Source organism: Copidosoma floridanum, unplaced genomic scaffold (assembly GCF_036245765.1).
Source record: "Copidosoma floridanum isolate Cflo_tuat_1 unplaced genomic scaffold, Cflo_Japanese_pri ptg000025l, whole genome shotgun sequence".
NCBI classification, from domain to species: Eukaryota; Metazoa; Arthropoda; class Insecta; order Hymenoptera; family Encyrtidae; genus Copidosoma; species Copidosoma floridanum.
In genome coordinates, this window is record NW_028321902.1 from 5945977 (window position 1) to 5957999 (window position 12023).

The 12023-nt window shown below is 45.6% G+C and overlaps 2 protein-coding genes across 2 annotated transcripts in view; one reads left to right on the forward strand and one right to left on the reverse strand.

Moving 5' to 3' along the window:
• Nucleotides 1-2383: 2383 nt before the first annotated feature.
• On the reverse strand, nucleotides 2384-4088 carry LOC106642655 (zinc carboxypeptidase-like). Its single transcript, XM_014357494.2, has 5 exons — nucleotides 3939-4088; nucleotides 3333-3863; nucleotides 3171-3258; nucleotides 2752-2954; nucleotides 2384-2665 (listed from the first exon to the last, which is right to left on the reverse strand). The coding sequence occupies exons 1-5, from the start codon at nucleotides 4086-4088 to the stop codon at nucleotides 2384-2386; spliced, it is 1254 nt and encodes a 417-aa protein (XP_014212980.2).
• A 3008-nt stretch (nucleotides 4089-7096) lies between these two features.
• The window catches only part of Shal (potassium voltage-gated channel protein Shal), a 70673-nt gene continuing 65746 nt past the window's right edge, over nucleotides 7097-12023 (forward strand). The window contains exon 1 of the mRNA XM_023390801.2: nucleotides 7097-8222. Coding sequence (XP_023246569.2) covers nucleotides 7112-8222 — 1111 coding nt within the window. The 5' untranslated portion in view covers nucleotides 7097-7111. The remainder of the gene's footprint in view (nucleotides 8223-12023) is intronic.

Consider the following 12023-nt stretch of genomic DNA (forward strand, 5'->3'; position numbering starts at 1 on the left):
TAGTTTCGTAGATATGGTTAAACAATCGATAATTCATCGACGCCGTTTTATTACATAATAGAAAAAAAAAAAAAAAATTTCAACTTGATGTGTTTTGTATTTTTTTAAGGAGACAATTTAGGGTACTTACCTCGGGCCGAAACTAGACGAATGTGAGCACTGGGCACACCGCGCGCTCGTATTTATCAAAGCAATCCCACCCACGTACACTTTTCGTTCTTTTCCGTTGATGATACATACACTTTCGCAATCGTCGTTTTAAATTGTAGTGTAATCAGTGCACTACGTGTTTACCGGTGTGTACCTGTTCGGTGAAATCGATAAGAATGTCATTCGCATCGTTCGATTACCCGTTATTCAATCAGTTTAAAATACCTTATCCGATACGCGCGACCTCGTTCGAGTCGTTTTTTATGCTTTTTTAACAAATTTGACAATACTAATCGAGCATCTTTCAATAGTAAAAAAACTACGAGATTACGCCAAAATTTATGAATTCAACCACCAAGTTTTAGTGACCACAGTAATGTCTCTTCATTCAACGAACGCTAATTATATATAAAGATTTTATTTTTATTTTTTAAAAACATCGAATAATTTGTTTAACAACTAGGTTCAAGTTTAGCACAATTGCGTCCAAGCACTTTTTATAAAGAAAAAAATTACAACCTTAACATAAAAAAAAAAAAAAAAAAAATAGTATTTGTTCTTGCGGCTTTAGAATTACACAATTTACACGAGTTTTATCATATTTAAAATCAAATAATATCTTTAGTGGCGTATAAGTATATAGATCTCGTCGATAAGAACTCGAGCAGAGATAACTTTTTTTTTAATACTCCCGCATTGAAGATAATTTAATAGATATACAAAGTCATGTATTTACACAGAATAGTATAGCATCAACACGCAGACATTATAACACTTGTCAGTAATCAAATAAGTTTACTAATTAACTAATAGTTTACATAAAATATCCATCGTTACCAATTTTTTTTTTTTTTTTTTTTTTTTTTTTCATCACCCAAAAGGTGTCCCCATATCTAATAATGTATTTTTTTTTTTAATCCAACACGAGGCTTAGAGTTCACACGTAAAGTGTTATCTAACACGGCCTTTTTTTTTGATATCAAATTTGATTACCCTAATTAAATCAAAGCAAGTAAATCTTGCCACTACTCCGCTGTGAATATAGGCACCCAACAAAATACTTGTTTACTCAAATGTGTCTATTGGTACAAAAATCGAGGGTATCAAGAAAATTACACCGATTGAATCTATACTCAAATATTTACCGTACCAACAAGTGTGCAAACAATACCGTGTTTGAATACCGTTAAGCATAACATACATTTGGCACTTGAACTTGCCGAAATTTATAAAAATCAATTGTCACTGATGATTAAAATAACCACCCGAGGCTTTATCAAACATACATGTAAAATAACTAGTTACAAAGAATATCAAGTCCAACAACATAATGTACTTTAATAACGAAAATTTATTTTGGTCAGCAAACAAAAAGATTTAATGAACATTAGATACAATTTTAAATCGTTGAAATTAAAAATATGAAATTCAAATTAACTTGAAGGTACATATTTTACTTGAAGGTATATATTTTATGAAAATACTCGGAAACCGTGGTTTCGCAATTTTATCACACAACAAATATAATATTAAATCTTAATTCCAGTCTCTCGAGAGCATCACGCACTTGCGTAATTTATAGAAATCATGACAACCTAATTCAACCGTTTTTTTTTATCAGACTTATGTACACACGCGTTGTGTATTGAAAAAGTCAATAAAAAACTACACCAACTTCATCTAGGGGTTCTAACTATGGCAGATAAAATTTTTTTTTAATTTTCGTACACGAATGGCGTTATTCACAGATAAGAATTTATATTACGTACGACACGAAATCGTTGGATTTTAATCTTCCACTTGAAATAGACGCAAAGTACGAAGGAGTTTTTTTTTTTTTTTTTTTGTAACGCAAAGATTTTTGATTTCGCCTGCTACTCCATTAACTTCAGTCAAAACACACTCTGGTATTTAATGATCATGCCCGTCTCTATACTTGAAAGACATGGTGTTCAACTTAGCAATACAATAAGTGTACGCAATCATCGACAACCTGGAAAAGCTAGCATGTAATTAGTTTCACACGTACTTTCTTTTTTTTTTTCGTCCCATTTCTCCAATAAACGTGTATCAACGACTCCCCCATAAGCAATGAGATGCATTTGATGACCATCGCTACGCAGTTGGGTATAAATTAACCAAGACGAAATTTGTATAGGTTCAAAAAGTCATTTGTTTGTTTTTTTGTTTGTTTTCAACATTCAAAGTCATAAATTATTAATAAAGCGCAATCCTAGGGGTACCCAAACTTCCTGGCCTCCCCGAACATGGCGACCAAAGAATCGAGGACCTCCTCGCCGTTGGGCACGATCTGCTTGGCGGGTAGGAGGAAGCCCGGTATGGGCGACCTCCCCCGCAACTCGTACGTGTAGGTGATGGGCAGTCCTAGCACGGCCTTGGCCCAGTCGACCGACGAGCCCGTGGCCACGTACAGCGTCTCCGCGATTCCCCCGTACCTGTACTTGGTCCCGTGGCTCTTGGCCAACGCCGCGACCGCCGCCTTGGCGATCGCGCTCTGAAAAAACCCAAATTCGACACCGTCACTGCGGAGCTTTTTTTTTTTTTTTTTGTTTTTTCAAAGGGTGGGAACCAACAGCTCACCAGCTCGTCGTAGTTCTCCAGGTGGGCAGTGGTGTGGCCGTAGGGGAAGAGGAGCAGCTGGGAAAAACTGTGGAACGATACATAAGCGAACAGGTCCCTGCGGATGTACCTCATGTAGTCCGACAGCGATTTCGTCTCGATCTCCGAGAACGGCCTCCTACCGGCGTAGTTGGGCATACACGAGATCTGGCTCGCACCTCCCTCTATTCGAACAAAAGTTCATACAGTATGTGCACGCACCGAGAGAAAAGAACAAAATACAATAACAATTTACTGCGCTATATAATGGACTTTTTACTCATTTGGCCAAGGCTGGAGAGTAAAAAGTACCAGATGACCATATTTTCAAGCCCAGCAATTTTCGTTGTTATTTTTTATTTATTTATTTTTTTTTTTTTTTCAATGGCTCGCCAACTCACTCATCCACTTGTAGTCCCAGTTGCGGTTGGCGTCGACGCCCCTGCACACCGTGGAGTTCCTGGACATGGTCTTGCGCCACAGTCGGTTCTGAAAACGAGACACACATTGCATATACCCCCTACCAATTCCAGATACGCATGTAACAACAAAAGAGGGTTTACCGTGGTGTGGGTGTAGACGTATCCGTCGGGGTTGACGACGGGGAAGAAGGTCCAGTAGTAGTCGTTGGCGAGGGCCCGTACCTCCGGCTCGTCGCTGGTCAGCAGCTCGTTTATCAGGTAAGTCACCGTGGCCGGGGCTATCCATTCGCGGGCGTGCGTACCACCGTCGACGAAAATCCCCGGCTTGATTTGGACGTCGAAGGTGAGCTTGACTCCCTTGATCCGACGGCCCTCGTAGGTGCTACCCCCGTAAACCACCTGGGCCGTGTTGGGGTACTTGAGCGGCAGGGTGTCCAGCCACGCGTATATCTCCTCGAGGGTGTGGTACCTGTCCCAGGTGAACCTGCGTTTCGACGAGGCGAAGGTCGTCGCGGGATTTTGCTGGTCTATCAGAGCTTGGAGGTCGTCGACGAGCAGCTGGTGGGTGACGTTGTTGCCCCTGAGGAGCCGGACCAAGTCGGGCTCGCGACTCGGGCCGACCATCACCTCGGCTGGCTGGGACAATGCGCTCGGAGGCCGCCAATACTCGTACTAAAGGGGGTTGGCTTTCACGTAAATACGTTTTCATGGTGGCAAAGTGCCACAAGGGGTGAGAGTAGGACTTACGTCGTTGTAATTGAGTTCCAGCTCCTTGAGAAGATCGAGCTGCTCGTCGTTTTGCGGCGTCACCTCGAAGACCTTGTAGTTTTGGAAATTGACTCGCTCCTCGGCGCGGGCCAGCGCCACCAGCGCGAGGAACAAAACACCTCGGTACATGGCAGGTGTTTCTTTTTTTTTTGGGGTTTGCCTTGAAAAGAATTTCAATTGCCGTGTTACTCGAGTTGGGGACCTCTCCCACTGTACACCAGGTGTTTTATAGGCATCGCGGATCACCGAAGCGAGTATTTATTCAGGGTGCCCCTACTACCATTGTATACGTACATATGTATATATATATTAGCTCATTGGGCGTGCAATCGGATGATCGGCTCTCGTTATCGGGCCAACTTGCTCGATTATTCCTCGGATAAGAGCAGAGTTGGTGAAATTGCATAATGGAAATTTTTTTTTTTTTTTCCTCCTCTCGTACAGTCTGCACGAGCGACAATCTTTTGTTTAACGCCTCGTAGATGGTAGCGCAACCAAATAGGTTTTCCAGATATATCATATATATTTCATTTGCGAAAACGCTCAATGATTTTCGGGGGGGGGGCATGGGACATCACTTTGCTTTCATCACAGGTTTACCCAACATCGGTGCTCTTTTAATTCAAAAAACCATGGGAAAAACTTGCAAACGAGAGCTTTAGGCGCGTTTTTAACGAATCAACAGCTCGGCTCGACCGCCGTCGGAACGACGAGAGCCCACCGCAGAAGATGCATTGTTGTTGTTTTTCCTTAAAAGCTCGCCCAAAAGACATCGGACGAAAAAACAGTCGCGAAAAAAAAAAAACCAAGCTCAAGGGGGTGGGCGCGCATCAGGAGGGCAGCTATAGACATGTATATTTATCCCCTCTGACGTCACCGTATAACGGTTGCCCGGGCAACGCGCGGCGAGAGATATAATATACACACGGTCGAGGATCAGCGAGGGAGGTATATATACATATACATGGGGGGCGGGGGAGGGCGCGCACGGGGTAAAAGAGAGAGAGAGAGAGCCGGCAGAGAGCGAGCGTGATGGCTCTTGGGGTGGTTGCTGGCCGTTCTTTCCTCGTAAAAATCAATTTGGGCGCAATCGCTCTCTCCCTCTCCAATATACAGATGGTGCAGGGTCCAGTATATAATATACATTTATGTAGCCGCGTTGGATATCTCTCACGCACGAGAGGACCCAATGGTATTTCGAGTGGATGTACGTACACAATAAGGACTCTCTCTCTCTCGGCGTTTGCCGCAAATATGGAGAGACATTGTCGCTCCCACCTACTGCGCGGTATACGTGTATACGTGTAAGCGCATCGATCATTGGGACAAAAGTCAGGAAGAGCACGAGCATCGGGGCGAGGGGGATGGAGAAATGATAAGGAAAGGGAACGAATGGGAGCAGATCGTTTTGGCTGCACGTCCCAAGCGAAAAAGGGGGAGCGTCGTCGACGACCGTATACATATAGAGCCACATATACCACACCTTACATATACACATACGATATGCGCGCGCGGGTATATACATACATAGAGAGCAGCTTTCGCGCCATGTATGTATATATAGAGTACACGGCAGTGACGAAGCGTTGATGCGCATGTACATGTATATATATAAACGCGTAGTAGAGGGAGCTATGGCTCTCTCCTTGTTCCTCGTGCAAGCTCTTTTCTCCCGCAAGCCCCCGTGAAAGCTCGGCGGAGACGGGCCGCCGGGCAGTCGCGAGTAGCCCAACTCATCGAGCGGGTCGCCAGCGCGCGCGCGCGCGTGTGTCCACACACACACACACCCACACCCACACACACCCCCGTACATATATATATATATACATACGACTATATACGAGTACACGTCATATCACGGCTGTCATTGCTCGTTGTACCGGTGCGCCCTGCGGATCATCGTGGGTTATTGTTAACCCGCACGCACACCGTACGCTTCGCCCGCACATCGAGATAAAGGAGAGAGAGAGAGAGAGAGAGAGTATCCTCTTCTCCTCGCATATATTATATCTTGCTACACCCCCGCAGCTGGGGTCCCCCTTTTGGGGCGCGAGTGCGTGTGTATACGCGTGCACGACTCAAGATATGACCATCGAGTGGTGAAAAAAAAAAAAAAAAAAAAAGAAAGAAACACTCTGTATACCCACGAGAGAGTACATAGTGTTCCTTTTGTGCATATTTGTGTACAGTGGGGCGTCTTGGTACTGTATATTGACGTGCATAATATCACCTTGCGCGATCATCCCTCGGGATCGAGTTGCGATGGTGCACGTTGCACATACCCAATAGGTGCACGAGAGCGAAGGAAGAAAAAAAGCGCAGCAGGAAGTGGAGGAAGGTGGTGGTGGTGGTGGGGAATTGCCAAAATAGGACATTGGACGATGTTGTTTGCCGAGGGCACGCAGGTCATCGCGTCGCATCATTGGCCGTTTATCGGGAGCTACGAGTGAAAGACCACAAAAGACGTACACGGTGGAGGAGTAGCGGGTTTTGGTTAAAAATATGATCGTTGCTCCTCCGGCCGGGCCGCTCCTCCGAGTTGGATCCAAGGAGGATGGAGGAGGAGTGCCGGCAGTATAAGCAGCCGTACCTCCGAGACTCGACGACCACGCTGCCCGCGAGCTCCTGCCGCTGCCGAGACCCCCCCGTCGGGGCACCAGTACCGCCCGCGTCCCCAGCCCCCGACAAGGAGCGGCCAATCGTGCCCCCGAAGGGGTAAACTCGAGCGCGAGTAAGAGCCCGGTGTGGCCCATCGTACCCCCCCCCTCCCTCCCTGATTATTTGTTTGTTGGACGATCACGACAATCAAACAACTCCTCCCGTGGTCGCGCGCGTCGCCACCTTAACGACGATGATGCTGATGATGACGATGGTGATGATGATGGCCCGACGCAGCCGTCATCGCCGTCATCGCCGTCGCCGCCGCGGACGGGACATCCCGGTCGTTGGAGGCGCCCTCGCGGCCAAGGGACGGAGAAGCCACGCGTGAGGTGGGGCAACGTCGTCCACAGAGCTCTCCCCAAGGACGGCTTCCGGCGAAGACGTAAAGTTTATCAAAGGCAAAAAAGCAACTCTACACACGCGGTATATCGATATATACATATATATATATATATAGAGTGAGAGAGAGGAAATAAAAAGAAAAACAAAGAATGGCCTCGGTCGCCGCGTGGCTGCCGTTCGCGCGGGCCGCGGCCGTCGGTTGGGTGCCCATAGCCGCGCACCCCCTGCCCCCGCCCCCGATACCCAAGGACCGGCGCAACACCGAGGACGAGAAACTCGTGATAAACGTGTCAGGCTGTCGTTTCATGATTTGGCGGACAACCCTCGAAAAGTACCCCGACACCCTCCTCGGGAGCAGCGAGAAGGCCTTTTTCTTCGACGAGGACACCCGGGAGTACTTCTTCGACCGGGACTCGGAGATATTCCGGCACATACTCGGGTTTTACCGGACGGGCAAGCTCCACTTTCCACGGCACGAGTGCTTGACGAGCTTCGACGACGAGCTGGCCTTCTTCGGGATCTCGTCCGAGGTGATTGGCGACTGCTGCTACGAGATCTACCGGGACGGCAAGCGGGAGAACCTCGAGAGGTTGAACGACGACAAGGCGAGCGAGGACGGGGACCACACGCCCCAATTGACGGATCTGCGGCAAAGGATGTGGCGGGCGTTCGAGAACCCGCACACGTCGACCGCCGCGTTGGTGTTTTATTACGTGACGGGGTTCTTTATAGCCGTGTCGGTGCTGGCCAATGTGCTGGAGACGGTGCCGTGCGCGAATCTGCCGGGCCGCGCGGGCACCCTATCGTGCGGCGAGCGCTACAAAATCGTCTTCTTTTGCCTGGACACGGCGTGCGTGATGATATTCACGGCTGAGTACCTGTTGCGGTTGTTCGCGGCGCCGAGCCGCTGCAAGTTCGCCAGGTCGGTCATGTCCATCATCGACGTCGTGGCTATACTGCCGTACTACATAGGCCTCGGTATAACCGACAACGACGACGTGTCCGGGGCCTTTGTCACCCTAAGGGTCTTTCGGGTCTTTCGGATCTTCAAGTTCTCAAGGCACTCCCAGGGCCTGCGGATACTCGGCTACACTCTTGAATCGTGCGCCTCCGAGCTCGGCTTTCTCGTGTTTTCCCTGGCCATGGCCATCATCATATTCGCCACCGTCATGTTTTACGCCGAGAAAAACGTCGACGGTACCAACTTCACCTCCATTCCTGCTGCCTTTTGGTACACCATCGTCACGCTCACCACCTTGGGCTAAGTATTCCTTTTACTTTAACAATACACTTTACACACGAACGACAATTACTCATTATCATAATAATTATATAGCCTTATGTGTATTATATCGCATCAAGTGCCGAATTTGCACCCCCCCCCCCGCCCAATAGCGTGCCGAGGAGAGATCATATCGGTCTCTTTATACGCCTAAAAATACCCATCATCACCCGCGTGCACGCACACGCCCTCCCACCCGTTGCACTTTTATAGTTGTATATATTTTTAGCCCATGCTGTGTATATATACTTACTGGCATGTTTTCGCGCGGAAATACCTGCACCCCATACGCAAGGAGGGGGGGAGGGGACAATGGTTAACAATTGCATTTAGGTCCGAAATCGTCATCCGATTTGTTTGTTTTTTTTTTTTTTTTCCACAACACCCTACGTGCTAACCTGCATTTGTAAAATATGCACGAGTTGAAAGAGAAGAGGGGTGACTGCAGTGTGTATACATACGAGAGTGTATGGCGGTGGTGGCCGTGTCGGTGTGTACAGAGAGAGAGAGGCTGACGTCAGTAGCGCGGCCGACCCCAGGAAAGTCCACTCTCAAGGAGAGAAATAGCGTACACACGCGTATATGTATAAAATGGCACGAGAGACGCATAGGAGCGCGTATATATAACCAGCACAGGGGGGGGGGTGGGAAAAGTCGGTCAAGTTCGTACATCGTCGTGTGTCTGTCTATGTCGGTATTTCGCTAGCTCGTCGCGACTCGACGCAGCCGTGTATACTCATATAGGGTGTACATGTATGCCGCGAGCAGGTATGTATGTGTACATATTATATAGTGAAAAGCCGCAAAGGGACGCGCAGTGTATATAACTTGGTTTCGCGCTCCACTCAAAGGAGCGACGATCTTGTATACACGGGGTGCCGTTTTTTTTTTTTTTTTTCTTTTTTCTATCGGCCCCTTCGTGTTTACCCTGCCCTCCGGGGGTCAGGAACTGCTTTCTTCCCCCCCCCACCCCCGCGAGTCTGCACACACACCTTTTGAAAGCTCTCGGCCCAATGTCCATCGTGCACGGCTGATCTTCCACCCTTTATGGGTCAACCTCTCCAATACCCTTTTTTTTTTTTTTTTTTTTTTCTCAACCGGTACACGTGCGCCAATATCACCCCGACGTGGCGATTAATCAAACGAAAAGCCGTGTTAAACGATACAAATTGGCATTATCAATTTTCATATAAACATACATTTCGACGTGCATACGAGAAGCAACAAACATTAAACGCGTGTACAGTGTTGTAGTTTCATAGGGGGGGGGGGGTAAAGAAAGAAAAAAGAAAGATACTAAAGCAGAGTATCAACAGAGCGAAATTTAATTAAATTTACTCGCTGCTGATTTTGTAGCCAATATACATTGGTATACCAGGTGTCAGGGAGGGTGTTTTGTGTATTTACATGTTATGTACACACATGTGTCGTACTGCAGCAAAACTATCAATCAGTGATCGAGGCCACACAATATATATATGTATCACACAAGTGTACGTAAGTACACACGCGTGCAGTGCATAATGTGTACATATAATATTGCAGATAAATGAAAAAGGGTCGTCTAAACTTTGGAGTCGCAATCACGGTGACGTGTTTTATTGTTTTTTTTTTTTTTTTGTTTTTTTTTTTTTTTATCAATGAAATCCAAGTGTCGCAGGTACAGGCGCTTGCACAATAGATTTAAAAGTAAACAAACGAGCCTTTTTTTTTCGTAAACTAACGGTTGTCGCAGTAACACGATTCTCATCGAGCGCGGATAAACAACAACGGCTGGCAACATTTCGACATCGAGAATAACGCCCGAGACCTTACCCCCCGAAGAACTAGAGAGAAAGAGCACGGACAGGTGTATACGCGTTGCAACACACAACGGATGAAGATACATATAGGTATATACACACACGAGGGGGTCGAGGGAGAGAAACATCCTATAGCCTCTCTCTTTCTTGCGACTCGTCTCCTCGTGCATGTATATACACACACTCTTCAAGTAATTGGCTTCGCGTAAACCGCCGCGAGGCACCCAAAGTATACATATATATATATATATATATATATATATATATATATATATATATATATATATATATACACACCATCGCGCTGCATCGTATACATATTATACATCCGGCATAGAGAGATGAGTGTATTTTTAACCCTCGTATCTTCTCCTTCTCTCAAACTTGCGCTGCATTTTACTCGAGTTATCCTATACACACGTATATGCACACATATGCTTTTTATATACGTATGCTAAATAATCCGACCTACGGCGAGAGACACGCGCTTCTTCTTCTTTCTCGGCTTGTGCGCCCATTTGATGACGTTACCAGATGAGCCTCCGCTGCAACAGAGGGCCTACTTTTACCCAGCGCGACCTCTTTGTCTATACATAATAATATATACGCGCGTGTACATATATATATATATATATATATACCATATATTATACAAATAGGGAAGTCGCGAGCCTCGGCTGTATAAATGTACACGCGTGGGTGGTGGTTCGTCATTCGGGTAAACAAATGTTGTAAATTTAGCAAAAGCTTCGTGCCGTTGGCCTTCTTCTTCTTTGGCTCCGAGTTGTATGGTGTATGTATGTATAGACGTAGTACACAATGTGTGCGTGGGTCGGGAGTAACATTCGGACCACCCGGGCAGGGGACGATAACAATAACAGGGAGCGCCAATATCGCCGAAATTGAGCTGTTTATCTGTACCGTTCGAAGCTACACCCCACACCCAACTCTCCCTTCTTTTTTTTTCTCAATTTTGCTTCGAAATCTCGTCGGTGAGTGTATATGTATATATATGTATACATATATATGTATGTGTGCGGTTCTTAGAAGGGAGAGTTTTTACGGTCTTAGTTGAGAGCGTGTCGCGAGACAGCCGAAATTTCGTCCAATTTCCGAGACGACCCCCCTCGCCGTTCGATTTATCGTCGCTGCTCGGTCACAAGTAATTTCCATCGCATCGAGTGTCCGTCCGTCACCGTTGACACTGACTTTTCATTTTGACGTATTGTCTCGAGTAATAAATACCTTAATTACTTGCGAAACAATGGCACAATTGCATCAATCATGCATTAAAAATATAGGTTGTCTCCCTCGACGCGAGAGGTGTGACTTTTTTCAGCGATCGCTGTGATCACATTTTGATGAAGATGAACGTGTATCGCCAAAACGTAGAATAAGATTTACGAGCTTCTTCAGACCATACGTAAATTGTAGCAAAAAAAAATTATTATTTTTTTTTTATTTAGTGTTGCATTGTATTTTTTTTAAGGATTATTTAAGTATTATTTTAAGATCCACAGTTTTGTGGTGTAATGTCAACTTTGTGCTTTAATCGGTAAGAGCCTTTTTTAGACGTTTATGGCCATCTGGACCATCAGAATTTTTATTTTAATAAAAGTTGTATTTCAACGAGCTCTACATTTTTTTTTTCGACCATACCCATACCTTTGATAAAAATCATGGTGAAAAGAACAACTCTCTTTTTTCATATTTCCCAATGTTTTTACGAATGCATCAAAATTATTTTTGAAAAAAATAAACATGTCTTTTCTTTCGAGATCTACAACTCTTTTCTTTTTACATCGAATGTTCGAGTCAGATACATATAAGTACAGTCGAAAGTTGAATTTTTTTTTTCCACATCTACATTTTTACTCGACTCTGAATGGACGTAAAAAATATGTCCACTTGGCTATTTTTAGAGTTACGCAATCTTGGCGAAACGTTCGAAACAATCGGACGTAAAGTTACAAAGAT

Coding starts and splice junctions, on each gene's coding strand:
- LOC106642655 (XM_014357494.2), bottom strand. CDS start 4,088: ATGTACCGAGGTGTTTTGTTCCTCGCGCTGGTGGCGCTGGCCCGCGCC. Junction 3,864..3,938: donor TGGAACTCAATTACAACGAC/GTAAGTCCTACT, acceptor AACCCCCTTTAG/TACGAGTATTGGCGGCCTCC. Junction 2,666..2,751: donor TGGAGAACTACGACGAGCTG/GTGAGCTGTTGG, acceptor GGGTTTTTTCAG/AGCGCGATCGCCAAGGCGGC.